This window comes from Daphnia carinata, chromosome 6 (assembly GCF_022539665.2).
Source record: "Daphnia carinata strain CSIRO-1 chromosome 6, CSIRO_AGI_Dcar_HiC_V3, whole genome shotgun sequence".
NCBI classification, from domain to species: Eukaryota; Metazoa; Arthropoda; class Branchiopoda; order Diplostraca; family Daphniidae; genus Daphnia; species Daphnia carinata.
The window spans coordinates 5458587-5480969 of record NC_081336.1 but is presented as its reverse complement, the minus strand read 5'-3'; the positions used below and the strand labels follow the sequence as shown (position 1 = coordinate 5480969).

The window sequence follows — 22383 nt, the reverse complement described above, 5'->3', positions numbered from 1 at the left end:
AAAAAACTTATTCCAACTAGTAAGCCATTCCCAAATTCAACCAACAAAAAGGTACACAGTGAGATTTGCTTAACAATTATGTTTCTTTAATTGATTTTAAAATTAGGAAAAGGTGGAAGGAAAAACTTCGTTCTCTGGTAGTGTTTTAGTTAAAATCCTTTTTGTGCAAATTCATTTTTGAAATTGTTTACCTCATTTTCGAATGGTTCCGTTCACATTTGTTGTTCATGTGAGATTTTATGTTTACCAGTTACTGCATTATATTGACCACTATTGCAAGATGTTTGTTTAGGAATAACTACTGTTTTGTTTATCTGGAATGTTGTGTGGGAGTCCATCAGGAATTGCTGGTCTGCAGTAAATTTGTCAGGTATATGTTAGCTTTCATCAGCAAAACGTTATGCACTAATTGTGTTTGGTTTTCGTGGTATAGGCTAGGTGATGAAGATCAATGAATCAGAAAATGTTTTGCATGGGTGGTGAATGTTCTGACAGTTTTAACAGTTGTGATGTGGTGTATTTCACTTCCACGCATCATGGTGTTTTTATCTATCAGTTGAATTGTATGGTTAATTTTCTGTTCGTGTAACCTCATTTCCTCTTGAATCATATAGTAGAAATTGGTGACCTGAAACAATGAACATGGAAAAATCACCTGTGCCAACGTTGACGATGTTTGATTGATGAAGTGCTGGAAACTAAAATTAATTTTCTTTACAATTTGGTTTCAGGCTATCTTTATAATTTTTTATTAGTTTTGCGTTTGTTTAGAGTCCGCAAGCTCGTAGCTGATTTCCTCCTTTAGATACCGCCTGTCGACGGTTTGACAGCCTCACACAATTGAACGTATGCCAAAAAGTAATTGATCCAATTTAATGTATGCAATGTATACTAATTACACCATTCAAAACAATATTCCAGGCCAAAGTGAGCTCTTCCGATCAGAAAAGTGACGGCGTATCCATTTAATTGAAAATAGGCACAAGATAACGCACAATTGGCGTTCTTGCCTCAATGGAGAAATTTTTCCGTGGAACTTATGACCGAAATACCATTGCAGCTGTTCAAAAAAAAAGAAAAGTGTATTATCATGCAGATGTTGACTAGCTAACAATCCAGAGATACGTCAACTTGCGAAATTTCTAGATGTGTGTGAAGCGCAATCAGCATCCTTGTTGAACTGTGAACCCAAATCATGTATTTTCCTAGAAATATCTAGGTTTTTGGATAAATAAATAAAAGTCAGTGAAAAAATGTGATTGTGTGTGAGTGATTCACGATCTAAAAGTATGTTTAAAGAGTTCACATCAATGCAGTTCCCGTCTCAAAAAAGCAATATTTTCAATTTTGATGAATTTTTCGGTTGTTAATTGGAAAACAAGATGACGCTGCTGTGTCACTATTTACTTGCTGACTAAGTGTGAACGGTGAAAGCTGTGTTCGAAAGTTTCTGTTAAATATGTCATATTCCAATGGAAAACTTAAGAAAAACTAATGGTGCTTCTGTACGTTTTCATCCCTGAGTGTGTTTTAGAAGTGAAGCCCACAGAATGCTTGGTGTTTATGGTACACGTCTTTTAATCAACTATGTCAGCTGACAAACCAAAAAACTGTTAGCAACCTACTACGTTGCATTCATAAAACTATACGAGTGCTCATTGAGAGGTATAGGACTAATGTTTTGTTATCAGAATCTCATTGATGGATTTTGCTTCTAAGGTTTACACACGCTCATGAAACTCACCTCGTTTGTAAAGAATACGTCCTGACATTAAAAAAGCTTACGACCTGGTGTGGCTAATGTCCTGAACTTCCTGGAATGCACCAAAGATGCAAATCCTATGGGTAGGAATACCATAATATCATTCTTCTACTCTTTAACCACTCATGGTCTACTGTTAATCGTGATCTGAGTAGTGCACCTTATTCATCTTCGTTGCAGTATCAGCTGTAACAACAGTCATTTCGGCAGTTGTAATCTCTCTGACCTAGCCTACCAACAGACATAGACATGTACCTCAACACAATTTCTACTGGTATTTTAAATTTTTCTTCTGCCTCATATAGTTTGCCTTTTTATTTAAATTGAACATTCAACCATAGAACTGCCAACTCTTGGCTGTCTGCTGCCTATTTGCTGGCCCTACAGTCTTTTCAGTCTTCGGACAGCAGAAGTAAGTCGAATTGCTTTCAACGTTTGGTTACAACAACAATCTTATATTTCCCACTAACTGGTTCTTTTTCTTTACTTTTACGATTAAGAACAAAGCCTTCTTCGTGTTCGCCACGCCCGTCATTACCTTGCCCGTCATCCCGTCTTCGTTCGCTTCTGCCCGTCGTCCCGTCTTGGCTTCGGCCGTCGCCCCGTCGTCGCCACGCCCGTCGCCACGTCGTCGCCACGCCCGTCGCCCCGTCTTCGTCCCCACCTCGTCGAGGAACTAAAAGCTCGTCCACCGCTCGCCCGTCGCCCCTCTTCGCCTCCACAAACGCCCGTCGCCCCGTCTTCGCCTCGCCCGTCGCCCCGTCTTCGCCTCGCCCGTTCGTTTGCCGTCTGTCACCAAAGATGCAAATCCTTGGGTAGGAATCCCATAATATCATTCCTACGTCAACCACTCATTCTCGCCCGGTCGCCACGTCTTCTCTTCGCCCGTCGCGCCATCATCGCCTCGCCCGTCGCCTCGTGGTCGCCACGTCATCGCCTGGTCTTTGTGGTATCGTTGTATTTTTTTATTGTGTAATTGTGTAGTACTAATTTACACGTTGGCTGCCACGCCCGTTTGCTCCCCCGTTTTTTTTTTTAGCCCCGTCTTCGCTATATAGGGACGTCGCCCCGTCTTCGCCTCGCCCGCGCTGTTCTGCCTCATGGTCCTATCTGTCATGAGGTGGAGTAGTTGTGTAATTGTGTAGTACTAATTAACACGGCCACTCCCCTTTCTAGGTATTTTGTATTTTTTATTCTGCCTCATATAGTTTGCACTGCCCAAGATTCGCCGAAAGGCAATTAGGCAACGCACCAGAGGGACTCCCTTTGTCCGATGTGTGGTGGAGACCTGGGGTGTGCGTTCCCACAACGGTCTCCATCATCATGTCAGCCCGGACTTGTCAGCGGGCAAGTCCCCCTTGGTCGCTATCCTTCCGATAGCGACGTAATTAATGTAAATTTAGTGGCGTGGCAGCCAACCTGTTAGTTAGTTATTTATGTATGTCTTGTATTGTGTTGTGTTGTAAGATGTGAATGTAAGTGGAGGATTTGTGGGAGGATGGAGGGACAATAAAAAATGTGTTAGATTTTTAAATGAAGTTTGTTTTTATTTATGAGAGTATTTTCATGAACTGGATTGGGGATCGAACCCTAGACCTCCAGCGTATCAGTTTAATACTTTACCATTGAGCCATCTACAACGTATACAAATATGTAATTTCTTCCTTAATACCTTTGTTTGTAGTGGATAAGTCGATACGCTTTCAAATGGGAATTATTGTCTGTATGGTTAACAGTGGCTCAATGGTAGAGCGTTCGACTGAGATATGAAATGTCTGAGGTTCGAATCCCAGAATGATGCATATCAGCAAAAGATAAATGAAGAAATACCTCATGCGGATTACATGTAGACGTATAAAATAAGGTACAAGAAAGACAAAATAAGTAAAAAGATTTTTGAATTAAAAAAAAAACAATTTTTATTGATGTAAAATTTTTTTGTGTCAACTAAGGTAGGAGAAAACTCTACCACATGAGTAGAGTCTCCCCCTACCTTAGTTGACTCACCGGGGAGATTACCCGGTGCGTGGCTAAGAGAAGCCGGAAAAGGATGAAGAGTGATGATAAGGACAAGTTTTCACGTGAGCGATTAACCGTTATTCGGATATGTGGGTAGCCCCAAGACCCTCAAAAGATATCATCGAGCCAGGGGGACCCCCACGTCCCCTTTCCGGACAGCGCACTCACAACCTTTAACTGCTGATCACAGTAGGGGCATGACCCCCCTACGGGCTTATTAGAAATTTAGGGGAAACGGGGCCACAGAAAGAAGGGAGCCCAGATATGCACTTGAATTTAAGAGAATAAAACTCTTTACTGTTCGGGATGAATCAGCAATTAGCCGTGTCGTCTGAGTAGCGTTCTTTGAAAATTTAGCATCTCTTTTCGTCTTCTATTCTTAAACAGGGAAATATAATGGCTGGACATCTTTTACGGTTAGCTGCAAAATGTCATCAAGGAGACTGGAATGAAAGAGAAATTAAGATCAAGGTAAAATGTGACCACAGAATAGATGTGAACCAATTTTTGTGCTTCGCTTTAAATGAAACAAATACCGTTACATGGGAGGCTTGGATCACATTTTCCATGAGAATTCACCTACGCACTTAACTTGGAACACACCATGTGTGAGGGTTGGACCAAAATATCCATATCGTTTTCACGATACTGATGGGCTTATCATTTGGAACCTTCCTTTCTGTAATTAAAGATGTTTTATTTAATAAACCCATGATCTCTAAACCATCAATCAAATACCGAATCGCTTACGAAGACATCTTTGGCAGAATGGCAGTCTGGTAGAAAATCAATATTCTTCTTGGGCCTCTTCGATTGCCAAAAATGGCAATAAGAACTGAACAGGGAACAGTTCACTAAAGAAAATGAGAACATTCCCTTTGTTATGCAGGGAATATTGCTGTAGTTATGCAAACAATCAGAGCTGTCTTACAGATTGGATGGGAAAATGGAAAGGTTTATCCCTAGATAACACCACCAACCAGTACTGTCACGTCACTGCACATACAGAGAAGAAAATTCAAAAGTTATTAAAAATTGAATACACCTTTTACCATCAGCATGATACTGCAACACATAGCTCTCGGAGATACTTATTCTACGAAAAATTTATCCCATTGTAGAGTAGATCTTGACTTAAACGTAACGCGAATGCCATCACCTAAAATTACAAAATTTAGATTACATGCCAGCATAACAAAAATGCTGCAAGCTTACATGTGGTAAACAATGAATTTATACTGTCAGACGATCCATCAAACAGTATAGCCATCTACTGGTAAGGTATCCAGTTCTATTTCACTCACCGGCTACCGATGTTAAAGAAGTTAGGGCTTGAAAATAAGCCCGACAAAATAAATAAGCCCGACACCATGGGGAATGTATTGCTTCTTCTTATGTAAAACACTGCAACAAGTGTGACTAGTGAATCAAAATCAAATCAGCTATGTTGGCATTGAATCTATATCACTTTTGGCCCCAAGGTATATCTTGTATTAAATTTTGTCTTGGCAGTAGCGTAAGAAGAGGAAATTGTTGTGAAACTACCTTGAGTGGAGCCAAATATTCCAATGCTGATACATGGGAGCTCAGCAATTTTAAATTTAGCAACTTTGTATCAGGAATTTCTACTGCAGACGATCCCCCGAACACTATTGCCACCTATTGGTACGATATTCAGTTTTCTTTCTTTTGGGTTCAGCGATCATCCGGGGCTAGAGTAAGGGCTGTAGCAAATTTCACTTCTAATCATTCAAAAGCCATAAGGTTCACGTGTAAAAGATATTAATTTTCGTAATCCTTGCTTAATTTAGTTTTAAATATATTATTCGGATTCGAAATTGAACGCTGATCACGAATATCGGCTTTGTTTTGACATTTAAATTAACAAAAGGGAGAAAAACGAAGAAAATGACCGTGGGAAAATTGCCTCCAAAACCGCCAAAAATTGACCATCGTTGGAATTGCTTGAAAATGACAGAATTTACTCACAAATCGAATGCTGATTCCGAGAAAATTGCTATTTTTTTCATAACATCAACCGTTTTGGAAATACACCGACTTTAAAAACTACTGGCGCGCCAGTACATTACAGCGCTAGCGTGACACATCAAAGTTATTTAATCCTATGTATTTCCAAAAACGGTTGATTTTATGAAAAAACTAGCAATTTTCTCGGAATCAGCATTAAATTTTGAGTATATTCTGCCATTTTCAAGCAATTCCAACGATGGTCAATTTTTGACGGTTTTGGAGGCAATTTTCCCACGGTCATTTTCTTCGTTTTTCTCCATTTTGTTAAGCCCAATGTCAAAGCAGAGCCGATAATCGTGATCAACGTTCAATTTCGCATCGGAATAATGTATTTTTTATTAAATTAAGCAAGGATTACGAAAATTGATATCTTTTACAAGTGAACCTTATGGCATTAGAAGTATTAAAAGGGTAAGTTGCTACAGACCTTACCCTAGCCCCGGACGATCGCTGAAACCCAATGTAGAAAACTGAATATCGTACCAATAGGTGACAATAAGGTTCGGGGGACCGTCTGCAGTAGAAATTCCTGATACAAAGTTGAAACTTATTTTTATTCGATGCTTGAAACTGTTAAATGCTAGTATTTGGTGCTAACATATAATTTGACGCAAAGATGTTGGGGAAATGTTTTAGGGCATTTTCCGCTATTAAAGTCACCACTTGAAACACTTAAATAATTTGATAAAATTTTATATGTTAAACAGGAATAAACCCGTTAATAACTTAGTATTAAAAAAAAAAAATCAGGAAAATAGTTGTTAAATTATTAGTTAAGATTGACTATACGTTTACTATTGACGATGACGACAGATGGGTGAATTCAACACAGATGCTGAAAAACAAAGAAAACCAACACATTTCTACAGATTCATTATAACTTCTTGCAGTTGATGGCGAAATTTTCAAGAAACGAAACTAAGCTTCACTACTATCTAACACTACTTTTCTCCTACATTCAAGCTTACTTTCAAAATGTAAAAAAAGTTACTAATGAATTATCCACTAATCAAGCTTACCATCAAACTGAAGTATTGTTTTTTTAATTAACGCCAACTTACGATGTCTGTGCTTCTTCTAGTTTGAATAAATCTGTTCAATCAAAAACGTCAAGAATCCAAGTCCAGTACCAATGCCTCGAATTAAACCAAAATTTCTTAAGTGCAAAAAAAATTTGATTATCACCTTGATTCGTCATGATGTTCATCACATAGAACATATGAAATCCAAATCAAGTAAAAAGACTTCTTTGCTGCGAAATATTGCTTACTTGTTTGGGTTGGCTGTTTAATTCTGAATCAATGGTAGACGGACTCAAAGTGTTCTTCTTATTCCTTGATACATGGCACAACAAGGCTAAATCCATCCCCCCATGTCAGGAGAGGAAGGTATAGTCCATCCTTGCTACACGAACCAGCGTTAAGTAGAAAGAGTTCGCCACGCCGTCGATACCCTTACAGAATTTAAAAATAAAAAAACATGATGCCCATAAGTTATCTACTGAAAATCAATGCATAAACCATTTTCCGCTACCTCATCATTTATGAGTTGATAGAACAAACCCTCATGCGTCCCGTACATATGCGCAATAGTTTGATTAATTAGCACGAACGAATACCTGTGGAATAAAGAGGGTAGTTTTTTAGAATAACAAACAACAAATAAGCAGACAAATTAAGTTCAACCTACGTAAAGTTTAATATTGCCGCTAGCCATTCGACCAAATAACCGTCCGATCCAGTCCAAGTGTAGGTGCCATTCGGTCCTCGCTTTTAAGTATCGAAAAGTGGTTGCTAAATCGGAATAAATAAAAAATAATTGATAAGCTTCGTACAATACCATTTTCACTAAAGAAGAGCACATTTAGGACATTACGATTACTTCTAACGAGAATACATCTACACTGGTACTTACATCAAACATTAAAAAATTGAAGTGTCAACCAGTAAAAAAAAAAATTGACCAAATCATTGTCAGATTAAACGTTTCAGCGTAGAAACAACTGTGTACATTGGCATTTGTGAGTGTTGAAGACTGGATTATAAATACATTGATTGCAATGCTATGGCTAAAAGTTTGCAACCAGGCTGTTAAAATCAATGAATCTGAATAAGAAAATACAATCAAATTTAAACATTAACAATTTAGTTGTAAATGTCAACTACTTGAATCGTTGATGAAGCCCAATTTCTCCATTTGGCGCCCTTTGGTATAACAAGGCCTTTTAAAGTTCACGTAGTAAAGATGACAGACAAAATTCTTCCGGTTTTGGGACTACCATTTGCAGTTATCTCGAATAACTTTACAGAACTGCAAGTTCACTCAGCAAAACCCTGGCAAAAAAATTACAAAATGCAAAGTGAATTTTCCCTACTTACTGGTGCTAAACAAATGATGAAACAAAAAGGTTTATACCGTGATTTAAAAATCCTTATTTTGTTTACTGTCAAAACGTCATGTGACTCAATTCATTACATTCTGTGGTATTGACCACTAGATGGCGTTCCTCTTACCTCACTTCCCTCCGCTAGATGTCACTGTTTAACGATTAAAATGGTTACGATTTGTACAGAACTTGATCTCGGCATGGCAAGTTCTATAGCCGCTGTTCAATACGAAACCACCATTACGCCCCGGTATTTGATAACGCCAATATATTTAGTAGATGCCTATTTACTAGAGCAATCTGGCGGTCTAAAACTGTCAGATACCGGAACATATTGGCGATTTAGTAAGGAATGCCATGTCGGGAACTTAGAGCGCGTAGCTTAGGTTGTTTAGCATACGTTACTGTTCCTGATGCACTTCATGCCAGTACCGCACGTCGGAGTATTCCAACCTTACAATCATATCTTTGTCATAGCTCAAGATAAGCCGAGCCGTTTCGTGTCACTGCGTACGTGAGCAACCATCTTTCATTTGATCTATGCAATATATCGTTTAGCCCTTCCTAGCAGCGCTTTTGGTATTACTTGAGTTTCCTGATCGTCTTCTTCTGGTGTTGTTCAAAACCAGGATTGCTTAATCCCCAAATGATTTAGATCAGTTTCGTCCAAAATTTAAAACCTGACCCCCGGCAAGACAAATACTCCACGGTCGAGGAAATCGTTGAATCGCACCGCTGTCGCGACAACAATATTACACCCAGCTTGAAGATTTGACCGCTGATAGCTCGTGACAATTCCTCCATATACAATCACAGATTTTAAAACCGAATTGTAGGAGAATTAACACGCCCCCCGGTGAATTTGAATGGCCAATTCACGAGTGGGTGCGACAATTACAACTTCTGGCTTTTGCTCCATGGAATGAGACGCACCAGCAACACCTTGTTCAAGCAATATGTTCAAAACCGGTACCAAGTACGCCACCTGCATGAAAAAGTGTTAAATTTTAGATGACTTAATCAACGAATATCACAAAGGGTTTGTGGAATACCTTAGATGCAATTGGACCTTTTAGTAGTCGTAATTACCAGCGTGCCCACTCAAAATTACTTTTACTTCAACTTACCCAGTTCACACCGAACCCTTCGAATGAAGTCAGTACCAGGACATCCAGGTTTCAAAATTACTAAGCGTTAATTAATTGGACTACTGTTTTGCCGGAGCCCGTGACAGCACAACCAATTAAATTTCTTTTGGCAAGAATACCTGCAACGGAAGCTTTCTGAACAGGTGTTGGTTTTATGTAGCCAGAATTCTTAAGTTTTGAAGTAGTAGTAGGTGCAGGCCTGCTTCTTAGAATGATGTTATGTGTTGAGGTACATCTTTTCCTGTAATCTAAAGCAAACCGAATAGATATTTTCAAGTCACAAAATACAGTTTGAAAAATGGCTTACCTGGAGGACTACTTTCACATGTCACAGCTTCCGGAATATATTGTTCACTCGGCTTTCCATCTTCCGTCAATTCACTGAATAGATTCGGGCAGCTTTCCGAGGTGTGGCCAGCTTCATTACGCTGTGGTAAAACAATGAACACTGCAACATAAAATATTTTTGTGAAGATACAGTTGGTGCTTATGTTGTAACACTTGCTGCCACCAATGCCTCCTCCTTGTGGGAAATCCCTTGCTACATGGCCCTCTTCTTCGTTAAAAATGGACACCTAAAACGTTTTTGTTTTCTTTTTTACCTCATGGCAGGTATCACTTCCCCAACCGCCACGGTTTTGTCCTTCGAGAAACGTCCCCTTCCCCATACTATCAAAAGAACCAAGAAGTTAAATTCGCACATCTTTTTCGATATTTTCATCTTACTTTGTGACGTCAACGGGCCACTGCCACCGCCCCCACCAGCTTGTGGACACTCTCTGGCAAAATATCCTTCTCGGCACTGTTAAACAAAACCATATCAAAGTAATCACACTAGGAATACAAGAAAACACTTACCTTGTGACAAAGGGCAGAAAACTAGATCAGAATGAAACAAATCTTTGCGCGTGTAGACATCAGATGTCATCTAGCGGTTAGAAATAACAAAGTTTTTCGACTGGCATCTAACGTCTGGCTTAAGAAACGTTTTTAACAGTGCCATCTAGTGTCCGGAAGAAAAAACTTTTTTGGACTATCTAGTGTCCGGAAGAACGAACTTTTACAGTGCCATCTAGTGTCCGGTAGAAGAAACACTTGGGACAGTTCCATCTAGCGATTCGAAATACTACGATGCGACTGCCATCTAACCTCTGGCACAAGAACCACTTTAAAGTAGTATTCGAAAACTTCCTCCCGTTCTTGTGCCTCGCGTTCATCCACTTTTTCGCAACCCTCTTCGTCTTCCGACCCTACATCAGCACCTTCCTCAGCTACAGGACCACGCGGTGAACCAATTAGACCTGGACTTCTCCAATTACTTCTTGAGCTACTCCGTGGTCTTCCTCTTCTTCCAGTTCCTCTTCCTCCTCAACTTCATCGTAATCTCCTTCCAATTTCTCTTCCTCCTCTCTCCCAACAGATTTATTGTCAACTCCTTCAGCCTCATCGCTACTAGAATCCAGGTCATAGATCCACGTCAAATCCATAAAGACGTATTGAACTAGACGATGTTTCGTAACGTCGTCCACGTCCGGCCTTAAATACGCCGATAGCAAAGCATACAGTGATGGAGGTGGATAAGTTTGAATGTCCCGTTGGTTTGTTGTGCCTTTTTCTTCTGCCAACAACTCCAAGACGGACGCAGGGACCAGTTGGTCAATCAAAAGAACTTCAGCTGCTTTGACAGAGGAACTGAGACTCTCAATCTCAGATTCCCTATTCCGGTAGAATTGTTCCAGCTGGCGGCGAGGATAGGGCGATAAACTGCAGCTTTCGTTGACGTTCGTTGAGTTTCGAGTGTTCGTTGAGCGTTGACAGTGCAGCTGTCGCTCCATTTCTTGGCACGAGTGATCGAAAAGGATGTTGCAAAGATTTTCACGCAGGGGAGTTGACCACTTTCTGCCATGCCCATTTCTCAACAAAGTACGCTCGCAGTCCACCGAAAAAAATCATAGGTCAGACTTGTTCATTTAACCCCAAAGTTCTTTCACATTTTCACCACGATGAGGTGAAAATGTTTGCTCTAGCGATCGATCGTTGAATTTTTCTTGGTTTCTGTTAAACTTTAAATTATTTAACTTAGAGCAAGTGACGTCTCGTACGATCACCAGGTCAATGCAATGAGAAGTTGTAAAAGTAATTCAATTGTTTTTCTTTGTTTAGGCTATTCCCAAAAACTAATTGAAATCGTGTTTCATAAGCCACATTTTTTTAACTGGTAGCCCTACGTGGTAGGACCATCGAAGCTCTTCACTAAGTATTAAAACACTAGAATTCGTTGAAGCATTTTTTTTAACAGCTTTATTTTTTAAATCCAAATTATTTCCGAAAGTACAGGCAATCTGTAGTAACCAACATTGAATTTCTGAAAGAAATCGAAAGAAAAGAGAAGATGGAGAGGTATAACTAGGAAAATGTAAGTATGCTTAGAAAACCTGTGGACTTTCTTCAAATCACGTCCCATCTAAACGAAGGTGCAAACTTCACATCACATTCAAAATGGCAGCTATTGAAATTTAAAAGACTAGTTTACAGTGTCTGCAACGATGGTCCCCTATTTTCAATAACTACAAATAGACGGCATCTAAGAATCAAGAATGAAACGTAAGTGAAGGAATGAAAAATGGATCATTTCTGAATAAGAAAACCTGTCCACTTACACAGTACTAAAGTACTTACACAGCAGACAGGTATTCAAAGTATCAAAAATGATCATTGTCATCAATTCTTCCTTCAGTCTGATAGAACCTTCTGAAACCAAATACATTGGCTGAAACTTGGTGGCATCATGATAACCGAATGAAATTGGGGGTGGGAGAGAGGTGACAATGGCCATAACGATTAAAAAAATTTTCCGCTTTAACAGCATAGTAATTTCATAACCAATTATGCCATTGTCGTCTCTCTTCACCTATTAACGTTCAGTGTATCAAAATGCCGATGTTCCGTAGCCAATGCACATCAGTCGCCAAAGTTACAATCAAAAAGAAATGAAAAATCGATACCAATGACAATGACCATAATGAGATTAGGGAACTGCTTCCTTTGACAGCAAACAGGTTTCCTAAGCGTCAAAGATGTTCATTGTCGTATGTCGCCATTCACTTCACGTCCGTCCAGTAGAGCATAATGCCATCAATTTGCAGCCACCACATCGAATCAGATCAATTTTGCCCCTTCCTTTAAACGTTACGAATTTAAACAAAACCAAAGCACACAGAATTATCTAAGCTTCAAAACATATTCATTGTTAGACCTTCTTCTCCTCTGCTTTCATTTCGTTGTTAGAAGAACGATGTCCAAACATCGTTTTGAGTCTTTTGAAGAATTTCTTCCCCTTTTTTTTTGCCTTTGGCTCCGGAAACATTTCTTTGGCGAAAGCCACTTCTGCCATCTTCTTCTCAAAATCGATATTTTCGTTTTCGACAATCACTTGCAGGGCTTTTTCTCTTCGCTGGACAAGTTCGGTTAGTTCCGCGCGCTCTACTTCCGATGACGCAGAAGCAACCCTAGCAGAAATTCAGAGGGCAAAATCCCATCCAAGACTGGTATTTAGGACTCGTCTAGAGTCCTAGACTGGTCCAGCGGGCGGGTATTTGGACCCCTTGTTTGCAGCCATAACTGCCTCCTAGACTGGTATCGAGGACGGTTAAAAAAAGAAGATTTAAGACGGTGAGCCTCTTAAGTAAAAGCCAAAAGCCGTTCACATACCCGGCCGTTAGACTCAGCCGGGGCTCATCTTCTATACTCGTCCCAATACTCGTACCCGATATCCGTTATGGGACGGTTTTTAAAATGCACTTTTACTCCCTACGTTAAATTTTTATAGTTTCACAAAATAAAGATCTGCAAAATAACACAAATTGCTTTATATTTATCATGACATGACTGATAATCCAGTTCGTTCTGGCAACATAACAACAGGGCACAAAGACTAGAAAGGCGCAATGTGGCCAACACGGCATGGCGAGAACACAGAAAAAACATCTTTTAGGACATTTAAACCAAAAATTTGTAAGTTATTCAGTGGGTTTTTTGAATTTCTTTATGTTCTTCTCCAAAGCATCAATTTTGGACTGCAGTTCTGCCTCGTAAATAGTATTAGGTACTGGCGCTTCAAAAGTTGGGCCCTTGGTTCGCCACTGTTGCTACCTGAATTTTAAAAAAGTTTTGAATTTTTAAGTTCGAAAATACCTTAATGTAATTACTTTGAATAATGTTGATGACGGAACTTGTTCTGATTGCCGTAACAACTGTAGGCGGACTGCTGTCTTCACGTTTTCCTCTCGTAAAAGTAGGTAAGCTCTCGTAAAATTCACTGCAATAACAAAATAAAAATTAATTCTAGAGATTACAATACAATTGCACATAAAGTAATTGAAACTTACCAGGCTTGTTCTCTGGATTCATAATATTATGAACATCGTATTCCAGCCAAGTATTGAATGGATGGTGGAATCTTTCAAATGTTTTTTCCCCCCAACACGCAGGATTCAAATTGCCTTCTGATGTAGTACATGGTGGGTACAGCAGAAACTTGTGGTCCGTTGATAACCAGTAACGGGTCACAAAGCTGTATAAACATAAGAGATTGTTGTCACAGCCCCTCTCTAAGGTTTGTACGATAAACCATGAAGGCTCTTTGTATTTGGAAGGTTTGCTTTTTTCATTAGTTTCCTGTATCGTAACATATCTTCCACACCATTCTGGAAATGGTCTTCCATCCTAGGGATAAACATTTAGAACCACATAAAATGTTTAATAATAATATACAACATTGAAGAAAAAGTGTACCTGAATGTTCGTTGCAACGTGTGACTGCTGAATTATGTCGTGGTTGGTATGTAACACGTTATCTTCAACTACACAATCCATGGTGGCAGTAATCTTTTGAAATTGGTCAAAGCTTTGCATTAGTAATATTAAATGTGCACTACGAATGCAAAAGACTTTGCACCAGACGTAGAATATTAAACAAGAAATCAAACCTGCGTGTAATTTAGCGTTTCAAAACGGTACAATAACGTGAGTCTCTGTCGAAGAACTTCAAGCATTTCTGTGAAATACGTACAAATTTCATACGGACAGCATGGGCGTTGCCAGTTTTCCCATTTCGGGTTTTTTATATAAATATAAAATAATGTGTGGGGAAACTATTTTCTGTTGTATTCACAATTTCTTTTCAATTATTTTCAATTCTTTTAGTAAGGTTATTTGATTGCTAAGCTAGAATTATGCATGTACGCGTACAAAGGAAAAAAAAGGAATGAAAGTTAAGTATTGATTTTCCCTTGCATGCCTGTTAGACGTAATCGATTTCCTCCAAAGCAGACGACAACAATTTTGTTGTCTGGAAGGCCAGGTTGATGCTAAACAATATTGGATCGTGCCTGAATGCGCAAACGGAAAACGTTATAAAAATTGTAGCAATCTTATTCCGCATTTAAAATTTATTTATTAATTGAAGAAGATTAGTCAAAAGGGGATTTTCATCTTCATGAACACCGTCTCAACAATCAGTTTGCATCAACTAATTAAAACACTTACAATAACTTGTTGCTGGTACAACAAACAAGTAAATGTCAACAAACTAGCATTCCCGGTTAGCTTTTAGCTTTAAAAAATAAATAGTACAAATGATAATTGAATTAAAAGATATATATCTTTTCACGACCTACCTTTATATTTCTTTTTCACGACGTTTCCTCTGATATCAGAGGAAACGTCGTGGGGTTGGAAACACATAAATTTTTAATAGAATACTGGTATTTTTACCAGTCAAGATGAGTTCCAAAAGTCAGTAAAGGACGAGTCCAATCCTAGTATTTTGTCTGTACATCAATCAAATATTTTTGTAGAAAATTGTAAGAACGTAGGCCAGTGAAAAAACGAGTCTCATACTGGTTTTTTGTATCCACATCAATCCCAATTTTTTCAGAAAATTTGGAGGACATAGGCCAGTATTAGACGAGTATAATACTCGTACCACGGGCTGTAGCGCTCGGCTTTCGTGCTAGCGTACAAGAGACCAGTAAAAAATGAGCCCAACATTGGTACTAGGGACTTAAGCGCTTCGCTTCTTTTCTGCGTCCATAAAACCGGATTTGTACTAAGCTAGTACCAGACAACGAACCGAAAGTACTTAAGCAAGTTGATTCCGTATTCAGTACGCAAACTTGTCCGGAAAAATGAGTTCAAATTAGAGTATCGCGGACGCAGACCCCATCCGGACACAAAGTTTCTGCTAGGGAAGTTTGTTTTTCTTATTTTTAAGCTCGTCTTCTGCATCACGTATAACTTCGCAGGACCTCCTTCTGTCATTTTCATAAATATTTTTAAGCTTAGAAAAAGTCTTCCTGAGGTTGTCGATACAGTTGGATTCTTCGAGCTCAATGACTAGCGGTTCAAATTCGTTCTCGGACTCGGCCCTTTTTATCTCGAACGCTACCATTATGTCCATTATGGTCTCTGACATGTGCTGCTCATACTCTTCGCGATTTTCATTATTCTTGTGCTTTGCCATCTCGATGCGTAACCCCAAGTAATTGATCATAGAACCGGTCAAGTCTAGCACTGTTTTAGGTCCGGCATCTGATTTTGTTGACGGCGCTTGGGGAGGCGTTTCATTTCCCGTTGTGCGTGTTATTTTAATCAAATGCGCATTTTCTTCATGTAAAACGGAGCTTGTGGAAGTGTCTACGACCCAGGAAGTTGGGCATAGCCTTATATCCTGCACACACGTAAATTGGGGTTTCAAATGATTCGCCGTCTAATTCAACAAAGGGGTAGAAAAATCCAACGAGGTCATCCCATTTTACGTGCTCTTTGAACTTCCCTGTACGCTTCGCCATGACCAAAGTGATCTTCGTAAAAGGCGTTAAGTCTGGCTCGTCTAATTTTTGCCATTGGTCTAAACTGATGATGGAATGTTCACAGCCTTTGTCAATCACCATATCCACTTGATGCCCGTTCATTGTTACCTGCACGGACTTGGTCTTGATGGGTTTGTCTTCTGTCAAAAATCCCGGTTTGACTAATTTCTTTTTCATTCGCTCGAAGAACGATGGCTTCGACTGTTTGACGTCCTTTGCAGGTGTCGTGTTGATCGCTGCGCCGCTTACTGTATCGGTGTCTGTGGGAGGGGGCTCGAGCATTCTTAACAGCTCCTTCCGGCGCCCAAGAAACGGGGATGCTTTTGATCTCGGGACTTGCTCCATTACGCTGGTAGTAGATTCATCCACTATGCCAGAATCGTCTACTAAAATATTTTGAGCAGAATCAGTTTCATTTACCGGTGCGCTGTTCTCTGCTTGGCAAACAGATCTCGGGACTAGCTCAATTACACTGGTAGTAGATTCATCCGCTATGCCAGAATCGTCTACTAAAATATTTTGAGCAGAATCAGTTTCATTTACCGGTGCGCTGTTTTCTTGCTCTTGCTCCCTACCGTATTGTGCCGTCTGCATTCGCAGAATTTTTTTCGTGCTGATCAATTCTTTTTTTGTGCTGATCAATTCTTTTTTCGTTTGACGTAACAACTTTTTTAGTGCTTTCATTTTCTTCATGTCGTTCTTCTTAGCTAACCGAAGTTGCTTCTGATTCACTTCTATCTGCCTTTCTAGTTTGTTACGCGTCTCTGCTGCCTCGTTTAATGACAATTTCGACGCAGTCAGATTTCTATTTGTCCGCTTCGGTTCATCTTTGTAAAATTTCAAGTCAGTGTCTCGAAATCCAGCTTTAGGCCTAGGCGTAGTTCCATCTGGTTTCTCTGCTTGGCAAACAGTACTAGATGAAGTATTCTGGGGTAAAGGATGCGTCATGTTACATTCCTGTAACAAGTCGTTCCTGTTTTCTGGTGTAAACTGTTCAGGTTGTTCTTCTCTGATGGAAGATCCTGTTGATCCTGTGACGAACGTGAAGTTATTCATCCGCCTATGCCTAAAGCTAGATTTCGAGACACTGACTTGAAATTTTACAAAGATTGGTTCACATCTATTCTGTGGTCACATTTTACCTTGATCTTAATTTCTCTTTCATTCCAGTCTCCTTGATGACATTTTGCAGCTAACCGTAAAAGATGTCCAGCCATTATATTTCCCTGTTTAAGAATAGAAGACGAAAAGAGATGCTAAATTTTCAAAGAACGCTACTCAGACGACACGGCTAATTGCTGATTCATCCCGAACAGTAAAGAGTTTTATTCTCTTAAATTCAAGTGCATATCTGGGCTCCCTTCTTTCTGTGGCCCCGTTTCCCCTAAATTTCTAATAAGCCCGTAGGGGGGTCATGCCCCTACTGTGATCAGCAGTTAAAGGTTGTGAGTGCGCTGTCCGGAAAGGGGACGTGGGGGTCCCCCTGGCTCGATGATATCTTTTTGAGGGTCTTGGGGCTACCCACATATCCGAATAACGGTTAATCGCTCACGTGAAAACTTGTCCTTATCATCACTCTTCATCCTTTTCCGGCTTCTCTTAGCCACGCACCGGGTAATCTCCCCGGTGAGTCAACTAAGGTAGGGGGAGACTCTACTCATGTGGTAGAGTTTTCTCCTACCTTAGTTGACACAAAAAAATTTTACATCAATAAAAATTGTTTTTTTTTAATTCAAAAATCTTTTTACTTATTTTGTCTTTCTTGTACCTTATTTTATACGTCTACATGTAATCCACATGAGGTATTTCTTCATTTATCTTTTGCTGATATGCATCATTCTGGTATTCGAACCTCAGACATTTCATATCTCAGTCGAACGCTGTACCATTGAGCCACTGTTAACCATATAGACAATAATTCCCATTTGAAAGCGTATCGACTTATCCACTACAAACAAAGGTATTAAGGAAGAAATTACATATTTGTATACGTTGTAGATGGCTCAATGGTAAAGTATTAAACTGATACGCTGGAGGTCTAGGGTTCGATCCCCAATCCAGTTCATGAACATACTCTCATAAATAAAAACAAACTTTATTTAAAAATCTAACACATTTTTTATTGTCCCTCCATCCTCCCACAAATCCTCCACTTACATTCACATCTTACAACACAACACAATACAAGACATACATAAATAACTAACTAACAAGTTGGCTGCCACGCCACTAAATTTACATTAATTACGTCGCTATCGGAAGGATAGCGACCAAGGGGGACTTGCCCGCTGACAAGTCCGGGCTGACATGATGATGGAGACCGTTGTGGGAACGCACACCCCAGGTCTCCACCACACATCGGACAAAGGGAGTCCCTCTGGTGCGTTGCCTAATTGCCTTTCGGCGAATCTTGGGCAGTGGCAACTACTCCACCTCATGAAAGATAGGCCATGAGGCAGAACAGCGCGGCCCGTCCCTATATAGCTAAAAAAAAAAGGGGAGCAAACGGGCGTGGCAGCCAACGTGTTAATTAGTACTACACAATTACACAATAAAAAAATACAACGATACCACAAAGACCAGGCGATGACGTGGCGACCACGAGGCGACGGGCGAGGCGATGATAGCGCGACGGGCGAAGAGAAGACGTGGCGACCGGGCGAGAAGGTGACGTGGCGACGGGAAAGGCGAAGACGGGGCGACGGGCGAGGCGAAGACGGGGCGACGGGCGAGGCGAAGACGGGGCGACGGGCGAGGCGAAGACGGGGCGACGGGTGAGGCGAAGACGGGGCGACGGGCGAGGCGAAGACGGGGCGACGGGCGAGGCGACGACGGGCGAGACGAAGACGAGGCGACGAGGCGACGACGGGCGAGACGAAGACGAGGCGACGACGGGGCGACGGCCGAAGCCAAGACGGGACGACGGCCGAAGCGAAAACGGGATGACGGGCAAGGTAATGACGGGCGTGGCGAACACGAAGAAGGCTTTGTTCTTAATCGTAAAAGTAAAGAAAAAGAACCAGTTAGTGGGAAATATAAGATTGTTGTTGTAACCAAACGTTGAAAGCAATTCGACTTACTTCTGCTGTCCGAAGACTGAAAAGACTGTAGGGCCAGCAAATAGGCAGCAGACAGCTAAGAGTTGGCAGTTCTATGGTTGAATGTTCAATTTAAATAAAAAGGCAAACTATATGAGGCAGAAGAAAAATTTAAAATACCAGTAGAAATTGTGTTGAGGTACATGTCTATGTCTGTTGGTAGGCTAGGTCGAGATTACAACTGCCGAAATGACTGTTGTTACAGCTGATACTGCAACGAAGATGAATATGGTGCACTACTCAGATCACGATTAACAGTAGACCATGAGTGGTTAAAGAGTAGAAGAATGATATTATGGTATTCCTACCCATAGGATTTGCATCTTTGGTGACATTCCTCAACAGGACGTATTCTTTACAAACGAAGTTTCATGAGCTAAACCTTAGAAGCAAAATCCGTCAATGAGATTCTTTTTTTTTTTTTTTTTTCTTTCTTAAGGTGCCTCCCGTGTGGCGTTGCCATATCGAGAGCGGGTCGTCCTAGGAGACCGAAATTGGCACCGGGAAATTGCTCGGAAAAGTGGGATGATTTTGAATTAGATTAGCAGCGTTTGTGGAGTCCTGATTTCCAGAAGAAATTTAAAACCAAGTCCCTGATCTTGAATTTGGCGAGGTTGTCACAAACTTGCGGTGGATGTAGGAGATTGGATAGGTTCAACTGAAGTTTTAACTCCGAGAGGAAGCTTTTTAGTTCCTCTCTTTCGGCAGCGAGGTGGGGACACTCAATAATTAGATGTGAGGGAGTCTCTTTCACAGGGCAGCCATAGCTGCAGTATGGGGATACAGAGGGATCAAATAACGAAACGCGGGCGTTTAAACGTAGCCGGTTCGACCGGAGTTTGTGAAGAATGCTGTTTCTGACTCTGTTAGGGTGCACCAACCAGGGTTCTGGGTGAATGGAGTTCCTAGGGTGAGAAGCAAAGAAGTCATGGTGACTCGCAAGGTATAGAGACATCAGCTTGGACCATGCTATGCGAAAAACATTTAGGGCGAGTTTAGGTGAGTCGACGAGATCGATTTTTTCGCAGTTAGGATCCGTTCTTGCGTCGTTTGCCAGACGATCCACTAATTCATTTTCTGGAATGCCTACATGGCTTGGAATCCAGTAGAGAATAACTTTGGAGCCGGCAGAAGAGCTGGTTAAGGCCCTGTTCCGAATCTTGACCACCAGTTCGTTTGAAGGGTGTAGAGCATTGATGGCGGAGATGGCACTGAGTGAGTCCGAGAAGATCCGGATTAGCTGCGCCGGGCCGTTGTCAGCGTGTTCAATGGCCTTTAGAATAGCCAACAATTTAGCTGTGAAGATGTTCGTATCACTAGAAAGTTTCCAGGCTTTTTTCACTTGAGAATTTGGGCAGTAGATGGCGCATGCTGTTGAGTTGTTTTCGAAGTCACGGGAGCCATCTGTGAAGACGCTTACCGTACTAGAACTGGCGTTGTTTTGCGTAAACAGTGCTCGAAAGAGTAGTCTGGTGAACGTTGGATTTTCAAGAGCATTGTTTTTCGAGATTGGGAGTATAAATGTAGGTATTTTCGGCATCAACCATGGAGGATTTAGCAGATTTTCGGGAAAACTAACGGAGGTAAACAGGGAAACTTTTAAAGCTAACAGTTGGAACTTGCACAACACAACACTTGGGGTACTTCTGGTGTTCCATAAGGTGAGGCTAGAGTAAGTACTTTTCGCACTATCATAAAAAGGGTTCTTTGGTTTACTTTGCAGCTTTATGAGGTAAAGGCAGGCTAACCATTCACATCTGCAATGAATGGGGGTTATGCCTGTGTCCAGCCACAGATGTGCACGAGGAGTGGAGTTTGGAGCCAGAAGGATTGCACGAAGAATTGAGTTTTGGATTGTATCCAGCTTCCTGGTAAGGGGAGATCTGCCCTGAAGGATACTTAGGTAAGAATAGTCTACAATGCTTCTTACTAATGCTGTGTACAGATTGACCAGGAGTTTGGGTTTCAGGTTCAGATTCTTCCTAACCAGGATTTTGAAGAAGTTTGCTCTTCGAGAAACCTTTGTAACTAAATCTTGCAGATGTTGGTTCCAGTTGAGCTTACGGTCAAAGGTGATACCCAGGAATTTGCCATGACTGACGGCAGGGATACTCTCACTGTTAAAGGTCAGATGGAGAGGGACGTAGTTCTTAATTCTTCTGCTGAACGATATGGAGAAACACTTGGACACAGAGATTTGGAATCTCCAGGTAGCACACCATCTTTCAAATTTTCTTATTGCAGTTTCTAGCCTTTTTCGGGCTTTGCTTCTTAGGGAGTGAGTGCAGCGGGCTGAGATGTCATCCGCGAACATTTTGACGATAACGCCTAAATTGTTTTTCGGGTTCCTACACAAGGGGAAGTCACGGGTCATGATAGTGAAGAGAATGGGGCCCAGTACTGAGCCTTGGGGAACTCCGACGGAGATGATTTTGGCATGTGACAGTGTACTGTCTAGTTTGACCCGAACCTTCCGCTGTAGCAGGAAGTTCAGGAGCCATTTGAGGATGTTCCCTGTAACTCGCGCTTGACTTATTTTGAAGAGCAGCCCGGGTAGCCACACCAGGTCGTAAGCTTTTTTAATGTCTAGAAAGACGCAGTGAGTTTCTTTTTTCTTGTTGAAGCCCGAGGTGACGGCATTCTCCAAATCCCATAGGTGGTCGTGTGTGGAACAGCCCTTACGAAATCCTGCTTGGCTTGAGGGGAGTATGTTGTAGTGCTCGAGGTGGCAATGAGATTCTGATAACAAAACATTAGTCCTATACCTCTCAATGAGCACTCGTATAGTTTTATGAATGCAACGTAGTAGGTTGCTAACAGTTTTTTGGTTTGTCAGCTGACATAGTTGATTAAAAGACGTGTACCATAAACACCAAGCATTCTGTGGGCTTCACTTCTAAAACACACTCAGGGATGAAAACGTACAGAAGCACCATTAGTTTTTCTTAAGTTTTCCATTGGAATATGACATATTTAACAGAAACTTTCGAACACAGCTTTCACCGTTCACACTTAGTCAGCAAGTAAATAGTGACACAGCAGCGTCATCTTGTTTTCCAATTAACAA

General features: G+C 40.8%; 1 protein-coding gene, 4 long non-coding RNA genes and 1 pseudogene across 6 annotated transcripts; 3 read left to right on the top strand and 3 right to left on the bottom strand.

Moving 5' to 3' along the window:
- Positions 1-3129, top strand: part of LOC130703315 (DNA-directed RNA polymerase III subunit RPC2-like) — a 6132-nt pseudogene extending 3003 nt beyond the window's left edge.
- Positions 383-1259, top strand: LOC130692666 (uncharacterized). Its single transcript, XR_009001512.2, has 2 exons — positions 383-858; positions 922-1259. It is a non-coding gene; the product is annotated as an uncharacterized LOC130692666 (long non-coding RNA).
- Positions 3130-7503: 4374 nt separating the features above from the next.
- On the bottom strand, positions 7504-8139 carry LOC130692663 (uncharacterized). The gene is made up of 3 exons (XR_009001510.2): positions 7978-8139; positions 7727-7917; positions 7504-7605 (listed from the first exon to the last, which is right to left on the bottom strand). It is a non-coding gene; the product is annotated as an uncharacterized LOC130692663 (long non-coding RNA).
- A 1115-nt stretch (positions 8140-9254) lies between these two features.
- Positions 9255-10210, bottom strand: LOC130692664 (uncharacterized). Its single transcript, XR_009001511.1, has 3 exons — positions 10073-10210; positions 9654-10015; positions 9255-9594 (listed from the first exon to the last, which is right to left on the bottom strand). It is a non-coding gene; the product is annotated as an uncharacterized LOC130692664 (long non-coding RNA).
- A 3020-nt stretch (positions 10211-13230) lies between these two features.
- Positions 13231-14408, bottom strand: LOC130692668 (uncharacterized). Of its 2 annotated transcripts, none has more exons than XM_057515797.2 (5): positions 14335-14408; positions 14141-14233; positions 13735-14071; positions 13555-13664; positions 13231-13498 (listed from the first exon to the last, which is right to left on the bottom strand). In XM_057515797.2, exons 1-5 carry the CDS (start codon positions 14398-14400, stop codon positions 13463-13465), a joined length of 642 nt encoding a protein of 213 aa, XP_057371780.1. In that variant the 5' UTR covers positions 14401-14408; the 3' UTR covers positions 13231-13462. The 2 variants fall into 2 exon arrangements, with proteins under 2 accessions (XP_057371780.1, XP_057371781.1); XM_057515798.1 differs by having other exon boundaries at positions 14141-14252; positions 14335-14407.
- A 6371-nt stretch (positions 14409-20779) lies between these two features.
- Positions 20780-22370, top strand: LOC130692667 (uncharacterized). The gene is made up of 3 exons (XR_009001514.2): positions 20780-20977; positions 21040-21219; positions 21286-22370. It is a non-coding gene; the product is annotated as an uncharacterized LOC130692667 (long non-coding RNA).
- The last annotated feature ends 13 nt before the right edge of the window (positions 22371-22383 follow it).

Excerpts from the sequence above, each read along its gene's own strand:
- LOC130692668 (XM_057515797.2), bottom strand. The coding sequence starts at position 14,400 with ATGCTTGAAGTTCTTCGACAGAGACTCACGTTATTGTACCGTTTTGAA. Across the intron at positions 13,665-13,734 it reads GAATCCAGAGAACAAGCCTG|TGAATTTTACGAGAGCTTAC; the intron begins GTAAGTTTCAAT and ends TTGTTATTGCAG. Across the intron at positions 13,499-13,554 it reads CGTCATCAACATTATTCAAA|GTAGCAACAGTGGCGAACCA; the intron begins GTAATTACATTA and ends TTTAAAATTCAG.